This window comes from Natator depressus, chromosome 1 (assembly GCF_965152275.1).
Source record: "Natator depressus isolate rNatDep1 chromosome 1, rNatDep2.hap1, whole genome shotgun sequence".
In the NCBI taxonomy this organism is placed as follows: domain Eukaryota; kingdom Metazoa; phylum Chordata; order Testudines; family Cheloniidae; genus Natator; species Natator depressus.
Window position 1 is genome coordinate 320,630,759 of NC_134234.1, and position 15,865 is coordinate 320,646,623.

A 15,865-nucleotide genomic window follows, 5' to 3' on the forward strand; every position below is an offset into this window, starting at 1 on the left:
TCAAACTGGGGGTCGGGACCCCTCAGGGGGTCACGAGGTTATTACATGGGGGGTTGTGAGCTGTCAGCCTCCACCCCAAACCCCGCTTTGCCTCCAGCATTTATAATGGTGTTAAATATATTAAAAAAGTGTTTTTAATGTATAAGCGGGGTCACACTCAGAGGCTTGCTGTGTGAAAGGGGTCATGCTAGGGTGACCAGATGTCCCGATTTTATGGGGACAGTCCCAATTTTTGGGTCTTTTTCTTATATAGGTTCTTATTACCCCCCACCCCCGTTCCAATTTTTCACATTTGCTGTCTAGTCACCCTAGGTCACGAGTACAAAAGTCTGAGAACCCCTGCTCTAGCTCCCTTCCTCACAGCCTCATTTCCCCTTCCTTGCCTGCTCCCTTTCTCCCTCTTCAATCCTTCCTTGTCTTTTTCAGTATTCCCCGCTCCCTCATCTTTGTCTTCTAATTCCCTCCTAACAAAACCCCATTCAATTAATTTTTTTTAAAATTGTGGAAGTAGCATGATGTTTACTGCTATCAAACTGCTCACTCTGCTTGTATGTGTAAGGGGACTGTTGCCCCCTTACTAACATTCAGTGGGGGGGTTTTGGTTGGCTAGCTCCCAGTACTAAAAGGGGAAGGGTCTATGGGAAATCAGGACCCTGAGACTGATAGTTCCCAGGAACAATGGGAAGAGGCCAATGCTCCAGGTCAGCCTGAATGACAGGGTGGGCAGGCTAATCAGGGAGTCAGGAGGCCAGGGAGGTCCCGTCCTCCCTGTGAGCTGGATTTGCTTGGGTCAGACAGAGTGGGGCCGAGCTAAGGAGAAAGGAGGGGCCCAAGCTAAGCTGTGGAGCAGAGCTGTGCCAGATCCAGAGGGACCAGAAAAGCAGCCCAGAGAGAGCAGACCCTGTCCTGGGAGCAGAGCTGCAACCCCAAAGCTAGAGGCACAGCCCAGAGAGAGCAGACTTGCCCTGGGAGCAGAGCTGCAGCAACCAGAGCCAGAGGGGCCAGAAAAGCAGCCCAGGAAGCAGGTCAGTGCTGGGAGCAGAGTCACAGAAGCAGCCTGCAGAGCAGACCTGACCTGGGAGCAGAGCTGTAGCAACCAGAGGCAGAGGGGCCAAAGAAGCAGTCCAGGGAGCTGGAGGCAGAGCAGCAGCAGTGCTGAGACAGAGTGGTGGAGCTGGGGCTGGAGCAGTCCGGAGCTGGGTGTGGTGAGCAGCTGGGGAGAGCAAGGGGGACCCTGGGCAGCGGGCCCAGCACAGGGAGACGCCTCAGCCAAGAGGCTCTGCAGACCAGGCTTGGATCGTAACCCCAACAGGGCAGGGGCAACACTGGGAAGAAGGGTCCTACCACTTAGAGCCTGAGAGCGTGTGGCCACCACCAGAGCAAGTGTCCAACCCACAGCATCCCTACAGCACAGCCAGGGCCTGAGAAGAAGGCCTGGGACTTACAAGGAACAGACTGTGAACTGCCCTGACATTCCAGAGATGCTGTTTGTGATGTTCCCTGCCACAGAGCGGGCTGATGTGTTTCCTTGAACCTTTCCCATTTTTCCTTATTCTTTTTAAAATTAATTGTTGATTAAATAACTTGCATTTACTTTAAATTGTATGTAACCGTCAGTGGGTCAGAGAAGTGCCCAGTGCAGAGAGAGTACCCCGGAGTGGGGACACCCTAGCCCCTGTCCTAGGTGACCACAGCAGGGTTGGGGGTCGAGCCCCCCAGGAATCCTGGGCCGAGCCTTGTTTGGGTTACGCGGACTCTGCCAGACAGGAGAGCGTAAGGGGAGTCCTCCAGGGCAGGGAGGCCACTGGGTAAAGGAAGTGGGAGCGAGGACTCAGATCCTTTCACTAGCCCACTTGACAGGGGTAGTACAGAAGCCAGGAAAGTTCCCCACAATAGCGGAACTATTCCCCCGCTTACATATGCTCTATCCTTTCCCCGTACCCTGTCCGTCTTGTCTATTTAGACTGTTAGCTCTTCAAGGCCAGGGCTGTCTGTTACTTTGTTTATACAGTGCACAGCACAAGAGGGTCCATTCTTGATCAGTACCTAAGCACCAACCAAATGTTCCAGATGTAGGGCCATTTTGTAAAAAGTCAAGAAGAATTTGTGGGAATGGGAAACATGTATTTTTCACTCTCCACCTGTTCAAAAAAGGCAGCTAAATCACTTTCCTCTTGAACCTTAAAATAATCCACTTTCTGGCAGAGACCAAGAATAGAAAATTCCAGGCCAAGAAAGTTATGAACAACCTAAAGCAGGTTTTAGACTGTACATCATTGTGCAACATAACTAAGCCAGGCCATACTAGCATTCCACTATATCACATTTATATACACGTGCGCATGCACAGAGATACGTTATTTATCTCACTGAGTTTTAAGTATTAAAATTTAGGAACAATTACATCTTCCTGTTTCCCCTATATACTTGCCTTCCATGAACAAATAGAACACTGATAGCATATCAGTACATTCACAGTATGCTAATGGAACAGATATTAAATAATAAATGCCTTATATTGTTATCAGCAGGAGCTTCAACAATTAATCTCTGGCTGTTTAATTTCTAGCTCTGCTAAGCAAAGGAACTAAAATTTATGCAGTCTACTAAAATAGCAAGGAATATCTCATAATTATGACTGAAACATCACAAACAACTTTTCCATTGTAGTGGTGAGTACCAGGCTTTGAAAAGCAGTAGTAGAAGCTTGATATAGATTTCTTTCTGTGGTACTTACTTAAAAGTCACTAACCCTGCAGAGTTCAGAACCTTAAAATTAGTTAGTCCTGGTAAAGTATGTCTCAAGGTGATTGGAATCCATATTTTAAAAAAACATTATTTTTTCCCACTTGGGCAGGCTAGCATTTCCTAAAAGTATGAATCAACTTAAAATTATTGAATTCTATGAAGTTGCAGCAGGTGGAATATTAACAACTGGCTTTTCCATCTGCAAAAGCATTTTGAATATCACAGTATACCAAAAGGTGTCTCAACAAAAAAAAAAAAAATGCATTTCAAGATTACTCCACTTATTTTAAAATGTCTTTGTAAAGTGTATGGATGTCAGCAACAGCCCTCTTACAACGTCTCCTTATATTTTACAAATAAACTGTTTAAAAATATGCTATACCAGTTCCATCACCAGTGAGCATTTAAGAATAAAAATAAGAAATATCACCCTTCGTGACTTTTTTGTTTTAAAAATAACTACTCCATGATTATTATAATAAGGCTGGTCCTGCAAATTGTAGGTATGTTCTGTATGTTACTGTAAAATAACCACATAGGGGTGTAACAGGAATTGTTACTAGTGCTTTCTTTTTTTTTTTTAAATGAGCCTAATTTTCTTGAAGACTTCCGGTTCTTTTCTCAACTCCTTACCTAGTCAAAACTCCCAGGATCATATTAGAGACAGTTAATGCAAACATCATTAACACAGTAGACCATTCTGGGCCCTGTGAAGTCATTACAGTCTAATATGTGAATAGGCTTCTATGCAAGTGCACTAAATGTCACATTTGTTTAACGAGAAAAAGCTGTTTTTGTCAGTTATCACTTTTCTAAATGACACAACTCCATTTTTTCTCTTTATAATAGACAAAAGCACACTATGCATTAATGGCCCACAAGAGTTGGTTTGGTTTTTTTGAAGTGTTGTTTTTCAGACATAGGCATGCAGAAAAAAAGTGTCCCGAACCATTGTTTTCCTCCCAATGGTATAATATAAAAGTAATTGCTGATTTTTCCCTCTACAATATTAACTCACTTTTTTCTACTGAATTGAACCCATCTATTAAAATACAAAGCTGTCATTCCTTTGCTAGTCAGCTTTCATTCATTAAGAAGTCAACTATTGATAAAAAAAAAAGGTACAGTATAACCTTGCCAACCATCACACACTAAAGGTAGCACCAAAAATATCTTTCCTCGCTTTTAGTGAATGCTCCTGTTTGCTAATGGTTCATTAGCTTGATAAAATATACAATATTGCAGTACATGAAATATTATCATGTAATTAAAACTACAAATGCAAACATAAAATAAACTAGGTATTGTGATGCATTATCCTTCTTTAATGTGTGTGTCACTTACCACAGGCACCAGCCCTGCAAACATACATGCATGTGACTTTGCATTTATGTAATGCTGTTCCCACATTTTCAGTTTTCAATATGGCAAATACTTTTGTGCTGACCACAGCATAGCAGAAGTTGCCAGGGAAGAACCTAGTGGTTTTGGAAGCAGGATAGGGAGCATGGGTGTCAGTTTGGGAGCGTGGGATAAGCACACTATCTGTTTTGGTTAAAATGATCAACAGTAAAATAGTTCACAGCTGAAAGTGTCAGTATTGTTTTCTTTAGGTTTCAAAGTTAACTCACTGAGATTAATGGAGCTAGTTCACCTCTCCAGTGTTGCCAGCTCACAATTTTATAGGTCTCCTAACTGGAGATTTTCTTAAAGTATCAGCTTGTCAATTCACGTTTTTTTGGTTTTTTTTTAAATGAAAGCTAAGTTTCTCACCTTCATGGCTGTGGAGAAACATTTGAAAACAGGAAACCCAAAGGCTACAAACCCAGACAACAAATAAAAATAACCCAAAAGTTAGGGTTTTTTTTAATTTAATAATTTCTGGGGGGCCAACTCATGATTTCTGAATGCTCAGGCTTGACAATATTGCATCTCAGAACTCAGGCCAACTCGGCACAACAACATTGGTTTACAATCCTTTGATATTTTCTTTGCACCCATCGCCACCAGAAACATTCTTTTAAAAAAAAAAAAAAAAAAGTAAGCTTAGATTCTTGACCAATTCTGTAACAATGGGAGAATTCTATGGCAAATTCCATGACCCTGGAATTGCAGGATGCCTGAAGTCTTAACAGTCATTCCACATACAGTATTTTTTTTCAGCAAACCAAATAACTAACTTAGAGAAACTTAAGTTAGTTATCTGTGAACACATATTATTAATGTTACAGCATACTTAACATAATAGCCATAATCATCATCATGTTTCAATAGTTCTACAGGCCAATGAAAACATGCAACTTTATCAAACCTACCTGATGCCCGTCTAATGAACCGGTTTATCGCTGGAGCTGAAAGAAAAATAGAAAGACATAATTAGATTATTTTATTAATAGTTTAAAGACAGAACTTTAAAAAATAACACTGTATAAAAATAGCATCATTTTGTTGAACAATTCGCTGTAGATTTTCAGAGAAACATGCTAGTAGTTGTCCTCAGTCTAAATATGTGAACCCAAAGTCGCAATGGGTGTTATGGTCAATTATCACTGATATTTAAAGAAATTAAGATTAAAAAAACATTTTCACTCTCTTTTTAAGCATTACTAGATGCATGTACTTATTGCCATGTCTCATTATGAAATATTTTATATTTGCATCTGTTACTTAAATAACTAGGACTGCAAGAAGCCAACGTCTACGAACAATGCAAACTTGGATGCAAACATTTAATAGAGTGGATTTTATTTTTACAAAATTTATAGATCTAGATATCAGTTAACTTAAAGATGCTCTTGTATAATAAAAGACCACCCTGAAATCCCACCTGAGGAACCAAAAGTTATACAGGTCAGTAACTGTTCACATAAGTCAAGAACAATGCCAAAAAAACTCCATGTGTAGCTCCAAGGCACCAATGATTGTCCAATGTCTCACAAATTACCTATAAATTTGCCCTATACACACACTGAGAAAACAGAGATTCCCAGCTTGTTTCTAACCCTGACAGGCTGCAAGATATATACAATTTTGACTACTTTCTTGGGCGGAGAGGGGATTGCCTCCACTTCAATTCCTGCCTAGTGTTACCAGCACACTCAAGTACTGCTAGAGCTAGAAACCAATGTTTTATATATTATACCATCTAAATGCACCCTAGAATCTGATTTCAAATGATAATAAATTATTTCTAACCCTAGCAGGTTAAGAGATCAATTGTTAAAATCTTAACAGAACTGAAAGAGAGAACAAGATGATAATCAGATGACCTATTTTAAAGTGTGGGTCACCTACTTTTACATAAATATTCCCTCTTATATTATTAGTGTTAACTGTATAAAACCCTCTCAATCATTCTGTATGAACATTGAATGAAGAAAATATTGAATTTTTTTCTCTACTTAATTTCAGTGGGGTTTATATAGCATTTCTTGAATGTAGACATATGCACACAGAACTAAGTACTGCTTAAGAAATAGGAAAGTCTGAATCCCATGGAGCTGCTAACAGCCTCTCAAACTCTGTTGGAAGAGGGAACAAGAGCAGAGTTATACATTCTGGTTCAAATTCACAGATGGTAGTGGAAGGTCCTGGTAGCCAGAAGCATACCAGGAGACTAAACTGCAGTGATGCAAAGGGACCACAATTCCATCACAAGGAAAAGCAGCCTGTCAGGAACCAGCAACACAGGTGGGGGTGTATACAATATCCATAGTCTCAGAGCCTTCTCCCAGTCATTCCCACTGGCAAATATTAAATCTAGCCCCACCCCAGCAGAAACCTTTGTGGAGGGCAGAGGATGAAATAATGACTGCTTTTTGCAGGGGTGAATCTCATCTTGGGTGTAATGGATTTGGCAGGCATCACTGGGCCAGGTTCAGACCTCCACCTGCCCAATGTCAATTAAATTTTGTGGCTCTCTTAAAAAATAATGCAAAAATAAACTTGAAGTTGCGTGATGGTTCCAAGTTATGTCATAGCTAACCTATGAAACCAATGCTTGTGTTTTTCTTATTCTTATCTTCCCTCCCTTCTTCCCTCCTTTTGTTAGTCACACTAACTTGTTACACCTTTTCTTGATTTAGATTGTCAGCTCCTCATGACAAACTATCACTACATGTTTGTGCAGCACCTGGCTTAATGGGGTTCTTATCCAGATTGGGGCATCTAGGTAAAACAACAACTACTACTGCTCCAGAAATGTTAGGTGACACACGCTTTCCAGACCAGTACATTTTTCCAAGACAGGATCCTCTGGGTAAGAGGTGAACTCACACAAATGCATCTCTGAACTCAGTCTTCGTTAACCAAGGACAACAAAGGTGAGTGGGGTGCAATGGAGGGAAAAGGGAGGCACACTGTTGGAATTATTAATAATATTTAAGGCCCTACTTAATTTGCGATATTGAGGAAATTGCAGTTCCTGCAATATTAGGCTTCCACCACAGTTTTGATGGTGGGAACCCCCTGGCTCTCAGCCCCAGGCAGCCGACAGTGGGAGTCTCCCTAGCTCTCAGCCCCAGGCTGTTGCTGTTAACCCTTTTCCAAATTACCGCAAATAATAGCATCCATTATTACTTTTCCACGATTTTCCATGGCTTTTCCACAACTCAGCTGCAATTTTTTGACGATCATCCCACGATTCAAGTAGGGGCTTAATAATATTGGAAATTAGTAATATCAATATGGGAAATCACCCAACACCAATTTAACCATGAATTCTTTATCAAATCCAAAGGCCAAATGGTACTTCATGCAATTGCCTTAAAAGCTTAACTAATAAGCAATTTACTACACCCAAGCAGTAACAAAACATTTATAAGTATTTGATCAAGATACTAGCAAACAGGCTAAACCAAGGGTACTCGGACCCATGTTGGTTGGCTCCAGCCCGGTCAGGCAGGTATTAGCAATGAACCCTTTAAGAGCTGACTTCTTGTACCCTTTAACAAACAAGTGATGTCATTTCCAATTACTGACTACAGCTAAAAACAATTTGAGAGACTTCACCCTTATTTCCAGTCTTAACCCAGATAAGATTTACAACCTCCTTTCTTTGCAAGACCTTTCCTCTGTATCTCTTCCCCCCCTTTCTAAGGACCAACAGCTTTTTCATTGAACCTGAGTTCACATAGGAGATAACACTAGCTGTGGGGTGGGAAAGGGCTGTATTGGCTCATTTTAAGACAGATACTCTTTATTTAGTTTAAAACCATCTGCAGTTACTCCTATCGGTCAGAGGCCTACTTTTTAGAAACTGCCCCTTACAACAGAACCTCAGAGTTATGGACACCTTGGGAATGGAGGTTGTCCGTAACTCTGAAATGCTTGTAACTTTGAACAAAGCGCAGTTAGGGCTCCAGATCCAGCAGATGACACTCCAGGCCAGGATTCAGTAACAGCTGAGCAACCTAGTCAACCCTGGCATAAATTTGCTAGCGAGAGAGAGAGAGAGAGAGAGAGAGAGAGAGAGGCGCAGCATGTCCCCCTCCCGGCCAGGGAAGGGGGGCTAAAAACAGCACATCCCTCTCCCAGCAGGATGGGGGGAGGGTTGAAAGCTGCACAGACCTCAACTCTGCTCCTGCTCTGCTGGCTCCAGCTGCCTTGAGCTGGCAGTCCCAGTGTCTTCCTGTAAATGGCTGCCTCTCGAGTAGGGTTGCCAATCCTCCTGGTTTGGCCAGGAGTCTCCTGGAATTGGGCTCAATCTCCCGGAGGCTACTGAAGCCAATTCAGGAGATTTTAGGCCTCTAAAAGTCCAGCGGCATAGCAGGGTTAAGGCAGTTCCCTACCTGCCCTGGCTCCACGCCGCTCCTGGAAGCTGCGATATGTGCAGCAGCGGCTCCTAGGCAGAAGCTCAGCCAAGGGGTCTCTGCACACTGCCCCCGCCTTGAGCGCTGATTCTGCAGCTCCCATTGTCCGGGAACAGGGAACCGCGGCCAATGGGAACTCCGGGGGCGGTGCTTGCAGGCAGGGGCAGTGCACAGAACTGCCTGGCCGCTCCGGAGCCTAGGAGCTGCTGCCAGACATGTTGCCGCTTGTGGGAGCCACCTAAGGTAAGTGCTGCCTGGTTGGAGCCTGCACCCAAACTCCCTCCCGCACCCCAACCCCCTGCCCCAGCCCTGAGCCCCCTCCCACACCCAAACTCCCTCCCAGAGCCCTCAGCCCAAGCCTCCTGCCCCAGGTGGGAATCCCTATAGCAGTAATATTACAAATATAAAATGTATCCCTTAAATTTCATAAGTACACCTCACCAAATTTACCTGTCTATCATTCTGTTCCTGTTCTTTAAGGTTACATTTTTTATTAAAATCATCAAACAGCCTCCAACTCCAGATTACAACCAACTGGCAGGACACTGAACAGGGAGCAACTCTCAAATATCAGGGCAGTTTCAGAGACAGTGCTGGAGGATGCTCAAAAGATGTGGACATTCATATATCAGAAGCTGCTGTCATGTTTCAGGCCCTTCAGCAGCCTCTGTGTGGACACTGTGATGTCAAGCTTGCCACAAAGCTGCTGACTTACAGAACCAGAGTTATATTAACTTTATTGTACAAAAGTGAAACATGGGCACTGAGGATGGTGAAGAACACTGGACTGATATTTTCAATTCTTGTCATCTTCGTCAGCTATTCCACATTAAGTGGAAGGACAAGATCAGAAATGAAGATATTCTAAGTTGAACCCACTAAACATCTCCAATAGCACTGGTTCAGTTCTGGCGGCTTTCTTGGTATTGACATATTATTAAAAAAGGAATACCAATGAATTCTAAAGGATGTACACCAAGGAATGCTGCTACACAGCCTGTGATCATGTGGGTGCCAAAAGGTTTGTTGGCATGATAAGATTGCTAGTGATGGACAGAAACTAAATATTCAACCAGATCATCCTACGAACTTACCCAGAGATTGATCCAGGTGGCACTTGATCTGCCAAAAGGATACATCCCTTTGGGATGGGATTTACCATGATGATGATGATTCTATTCTTGTTCTTTAAGCTTACATTTTTGATTAAAAACAAGAATAACAAAATACAAACAAAACCATCGCTTGGGCCCTCAGCAATCTTTACCCCGAATGGCAAAACACAGTCCTACTGATGTGCACATATATGTAATACTCTGCTACTGAAGACAAAAGTTTGGATAACCGTCCTCCTGTCGGGTTCCATGATAGAGAAACAATCCTTAAACTTCTCCACTAAAGTGAAAAGGGGCTGCATCTCCCCCAAATGATAAGATGTACCCATGAGAAAGTGCCACCAGATGGCTCCCTACAAAGAAAGACACTGCTACGACAGGAAGCACTGCTGGGGCAGGCTCCCCAAGAAGACTTCATTGCTAAAGAGGTATCGAACAGCAGCAGCGCTAATTCTGCTGGGGACAAAGAAGAGTATGTGCATGTGCATTTACATGCATGGATGTGGTACTGTATGAGATGCTGTGTAAAAAAAAAAAAAAAAAAATCAGAAAGTCCAGCAGTAAGAGGTTGGGGAGCCACCCGCTGAGTGAAGGACTGTGCTGGAGCCCTGGTTTTGTGAGCCACGGCGTGAGGGAGAAAAACGAAATCGAGCTGGAATTGATTTGGATTTTGCAAGACAAACAGTTGCTGGTTGGGGAAAATTCTACTATGTGGAATGTGCTGGGGTAATAACAAATTTTAAAAAACAAAGTGTCAGCCTACACGTACCACCTTTAAAACACGTACCACCACCACGACATGTTGATTAACATTCACATTGCTAAAGACATCATACCAACACATCAGCTGCTCCTTCAAGCTGCAGAGTAAGAAAAGGTGCACAGACACCTGCTACCTTGCTCAACAGGAGGGTAACTTGATAGGACCAGCACCGTGGTGAATAGAAGGAAGGAAGAGGGAATACATGCTGCGGAAATGCAATGGTGACCCCTTCTTCCCCACAGACTCTCTGCCTCTCATTAGCCAGACAGGAAAACAGGAGCTGATCAGCCCCTCATTAATTTAAACATTTTTATGGCTCTTTTGGACTCTCTCACTCCATTTCAGCTTTCCTACCCTCTCTCCCTGTGGTTGTAGTATAGAAGCTGTGTTTTTAGGATGCTGTAGGTATGGGTCAGGAAGAAATGCTAGCAGGAAGTCCCAGCAAACATTAAGCCTTACAAAGATTCCAACATATTCCAGTTTTAAAATTTTTACATTAAAGTCAATTTTATATTGACTTTAAAATTCTTGTATTTTTAAAATACTATTACAAAGCAGCTCCATTGTATTCTTCTTTTGACATATATTTGCAGCTAATCATTATGCTGCAAATTGGCTAGTTATTTAACCTTGACTATCATGAAAAAAATGGCATGTACACCTTGCATCCCTTATCTGTGAAAAACAGTTTCTGCTATTATTCAAAACTGTTGGTGTGCATAATGCTTTACATACAAATAAAAAAACAAAAGCCCTGCCTGAAGGGGCTTTCAATTTGTATTAGACTGGTAACCCAACGTGCTGAAACAGAACAATAGGAAGGGAATGCTGTTCTTGGAGAGCATATTTGTTTCCACATGAGCAGATCTACAATTTTTTCCTTTTTTAAAAACAAGAAACTTAAATTTTGTTTGATGGATTAATTTTCTGTATCAGAATATAAAAGTAGGTTAAAGAAAATGCTTGTTATATTTAATTGTTCTTGTTATCTGAAGCATGCATTATGATGCACAGTCAGACATTTTTGCTTTATAAGTTCATCCTGGTATTACTGCTTATACCAATGTACTCAGTCCTTGTCTCATAAGAACCACTCAAAGTCATTTAGCTAAGGGGAAAAAAGTTATTCAAATCTCTGCTTCCAATTTTAAACTATATCAGAGGCTGCAACAGGTTAACCTGTGCAATGATTTTTCACAGACAGGCTGCGAAACCTGAATTGTAAGGAAACCCTGGTCTGGTGAACTTAGTGCCCCCTACACCCACCAGCCATTCCAGAGGTTGCCATGTGTGAGCTGTCAAGCATGCTCAGTAAGTACATGAGAATTCACCATGTATTCAAATATTATCGTTAAGGCTACGATTTTGTCAGGGATGTTTTTAGTAAAAGTCAGCGACAGGTCATGGGCAATAAACAAAATGTCACAGAAGCCATGACCAGTCCCTGACTTTTACTAAAAACATCCCTGACAAAATGGGGAAGGAGAAGGATCCAGCACCCTGACCCATCTCCCCTGCAGTGGCTGGGAGCTGCAGGGACCCCATTACCCAGTGGCTGGGAGGGGTCCCCCACCGCCCTGCAGGGCTGGAGTTAGGAGGGTCCCCACCACCACCCTGCAGGGCTGGAGTTGGGGGGAGGGGACCCTGCTAGTGGCAGAGTCTGGGGAGCTGTGGGAGGCCCCTGGCTGCAGCTCCAGGGTCTTTCTGCTGCCACCGGTGGCAGCTGGGAGTAGCCCACTGCTCACGACGGCAGGTGAGCTGCAGGGAGGCCCCTGCCAGTGGTGGTGGCCAGGGAGCTGCGGAGGTTGGGGGGCACCAGGGGTTCCCTCCTCCCACTGAGCAGCTCCAGGGTCCCTCTGCCACCGCCGCTGGTGGCTGGGAGCTGCAAGGGGGACGCCAGCCAGCAGCGGCGGCTGGGCAGCTCAGAGTCGCCAGCAGTGGCTGTTCAATTGATAGGGTCCCGCCGCCCACAGGAGGGTCCTCCGCCACCCACGGAGGCTGGGCTGCTGCGGGATCCCCAATGTCAAGGAGGTTGCTGTCTGTGACTTCCACAACCCCCATGACATAATCTTAGCCTTAGTTATCACTAGGGTTCAGAGTCAATGTTTAATGAGACAAACTGGGCAATTCACACCTGTCCTACAGATATTGTTTGTCTATCTGCAGACTCCAGGAAACAACCTGCTTAAACCCACACTTGGAAGGTTTCCTTTACAAACCTTACAGCTAGATATTTAGGCAAAGGTTTTTAGAAAATGGGTGCCTAAAAAATGACCTAACTTGCAGACCTGTTGACCACCCAGCAGCTCCCGTTCATTTCAGTGGAAGCTACTGGGAGCTCAGCATTTAAGAGTATACAGTCTAATTTTAGGCTCCTATTTAAAAAAAAAAAAGTTAGGCCCCAATTTATAATCTCTGTACAAGTTTCAGAGGGGTAGCCATGTTAGTCTGTTTCAGCAAAAACAACGAGGAGTCTTGTGGCACCTTAAAGACTAACAAATTTATTAGAGCATAAGCTTTCATGGGCTATGACCCACTTCCTCCATATATCTGAAGAAGTGGGTCATAGCCCACAAAAGCTTATGCTCTAATAAATTTGTTAATCTTTCTACAGTAGCCACAAGTTTAATTTATTAAAGAGAATACAAATGACACCTAATTGCGACATGTAAATGGACGAGATGATGCAGATGTGAACCTCCTTATTTATTACATCAGCACCTGCTGTTGCACACATCCAGTGCCTGGGGGATTTTATTAGTGTCTCATCTCTTCTGCTTGGTCTACACTTAGGGTGACCAGATGGCAAGTGTGAAAAATTGGGATGGGGGTGGGGGATAATAGGCACCTATTTAAGACAAAGCCCCAAATATCGGGACTGTCCCTATAAAATTTGGACATCTGGTCACCCTGTCTACACGACCAACTTATGTCGGTATATCTACCGGTGTCGACAGTGCTATGTCGACAGAGGGCTTCTCCCATCAACATAGCTACTGCCTCTCGGGGAGGTGGAGTACCTGTGCCAACAGGGGAAGCTCTCACTTGGGCGTAGGTAGTGTCTTCACTAAAGGCGGCTACACTTGAAGATGTAGAGCACTTTGAGTTAAAACAGCCTTCATAGAGCACAGTAGGGAAAGCGCTGCAATCTGTCCACACTGACAGCTACAAGTGCACCGGTGTGGCCACATTAGCAGCTCTTGCAACGGCCACAGAGAGCAGTGCATTGTGGTAGCTATCCCAGCAAACAAGTGGCTGCAACGTGCTTTTCAAATGGGGGGTAGGGTGGGGTGGAGTGTGACAGGGAGTGTGTTGTGTGTATGTGGGGGGAGAGAGAGTGGGTTTTTGGGGGGTTGAGAGCATGTCAGCATGCTGTCTTGTAAGTTCAGAAAGCAGCAGACCCCCAATTGTCCCCGCCTCTCTCTCTCTCACACACAGCATTCCACAGTAATGGTTGCTTTGTCTCGGAGCAGATAAGCATGCCCGTTGTCAGAAACTGAGCTTTCAAAGGGCATATCCTCATTCCTGCAGCGATTCCACAACAATGAGAAGAGTGGCCATTTGACTTAAGGGGATTATGGGACGTTTCCGGGGGCTGATCAGAGCACAGTAATGCAACACCTCGTTCACACTGACGCCCGGGAGTTTCAGCGAGGCACAACAAGCGTTAATCTTCTCGCCGAGGTGGAGTACCAGGAGCGCTCTAGCCATGGAGTCAGAGTGCTCTACGTGCCTTGCCAGTGTGGACGGGTTGTGAGCTAGAGCGCCCGGGGCTGCTTTAATGTGCTGTAACTCGCAAGTGTAGCCAAGTCCTAAGCACTACAGCAGTGCACCTACACCAGTGCAGCTGTGCCACTGCAGCACTGTAAGTGTAGACAAGCCCTAAGACAGCAGCAGTGACCAGAACTGCTTCCCCCTCACCACTAATCTATGTTTAGTCAGAATCTTTTCTTTCAAATGCAGGCTTCCCTATTGTTATTCACATCTTTGTCACCTTGTCATCAGAATGCTACAATGCAATCTACATGGCTATCACCTTAAAATCTTTCAAAAACTTAGCTAAATATAGAAAGCTGCTCTCCAGTTGTTAGGAGTATCTTTCCAAAAATATATTACATATAAATACTTAAATTAGATCAGAAAAAGTACATATATGCATAAGTGATTTTTAATTTGAATTAGCTACCTATTAGTTTTGGGGTGGAATTTAAGATTTTGGTCTTGACTTATGGTTTAAAGTGCTAAATGGCCTGGGATCTGCATACCTAAGAGTACCTCTTGTACACCTAATATTTACTCTCAACAGATCTGAAATAATCAAATTTGCAAACGTTCAGCACATGCACAAGGCCCAACAATTTTCTCAGGTGTTTGAGGAAGGCTGAGAATTCTGGGGTGGCTGGGATCATTAGAGAGGATGGAGTCTTTTAAAAAACAAAAAACAAAACAGACCAACGTAATTGTTTGAAGGTTGTTTTGTTTTGTTTAACTGGAAGGTGGGGTTGTTTGAGGCTATCTTACAATATTTTTCTATCTAGGCTCTTGCATGGGCCCTAAACCTATAGTATACGAGCACCTTCCACACAAAACAAATTTATCCTCACAACATTCTGTGAGGCAGGGAAGTATTTTCTCAATTTTACAGATTGGCAACTGAGGCACAGAGAGATGGACTTCCCCAAGGTGACTTAGGGTATGTCAAGGGGAAAGGGTCTCAGAGCCCGGGCTCCAGTCCGAGCCCAAGCATCTACAGTGCAATTTTATAGCTCTGCAGCCCAAACCCCCCCACCCACTCCCCCGCGAGCCTGAGTCAGCTGACCTAAGCTCTGAGATCAGTGACACAGGCTTTTTATCACAGCATAGACATACCCTTAGAGAGTTTGTGTGAAAACCAGGACCTGAGCCAGGTTCTTCTGAGTCCCACTCCAGCTCCTTAACCAGAAGTCCATACTTCTATTTAAGAATTTGTATGAGCTGTATTTACTAATAATATATGAAGCCCCTAGATCCTTAGGATAGGTGCTCTTATAGTCACTGAAAACAAATAATCAATGCTAGGAAACTGGCCACTTTCCCAGTTGATATAATCTGGGGACTGTCTAATTTCCATGGTTTTGTTGAAGTGACTGGACATATGAAGCGAAGTATGGGTTATGAAGTGTAGAGCATTAAAGCCAGCCAGTAGAAAATACTGGACTAGAATGAATAGTCTCCCAACAGTCAGCTAAGTGGTCCTTCCCCTAGGCTATAGGTCATTTTGATTGGGAACATATTAACAGCAATAGCAAGGAAATGGTGAGGGGGGATCCCTTTTGCTAGCTGCTTGGCAGTCACCACTCTTCTCAGCTTATAAAAATGTAACAAATTACCTGTGAAGTTTCCTAAGCAGCGCACACGTACAGAACCAACAGAATTTTCACAGACTTAAG

At 43.5% G+C, this 15,865-nt stretch overlaps 1 protein-coding gene across 3 annotated transcripts in view; it reads right to left on the reverse strand.

Moving 5' to 3' along the window:
• The window catches only part of PRKAR2B (protein kinase cAMP-dependent type II regulatory subunit beta), a 153,213-nt gene that overhangs the window by 108,538 nt on the left and 28,810 nt on the right, over window positions 1-15,865 (reverse strand). For all 3 annotated transcript variants that reach the window (XM_074942473.1, XM_074942474.1, XM_074942472.1), the window contains exon 2: window positions 5,064-5,099. In XM_074942473.1, coding sequence (XP_074798574.1) covers window positions 5,064-5,099 — 36 coding nt within the window. The remainder of the gene's footprint in view (window positions 1-5,063; window positions 5,100-15,865) is intronic.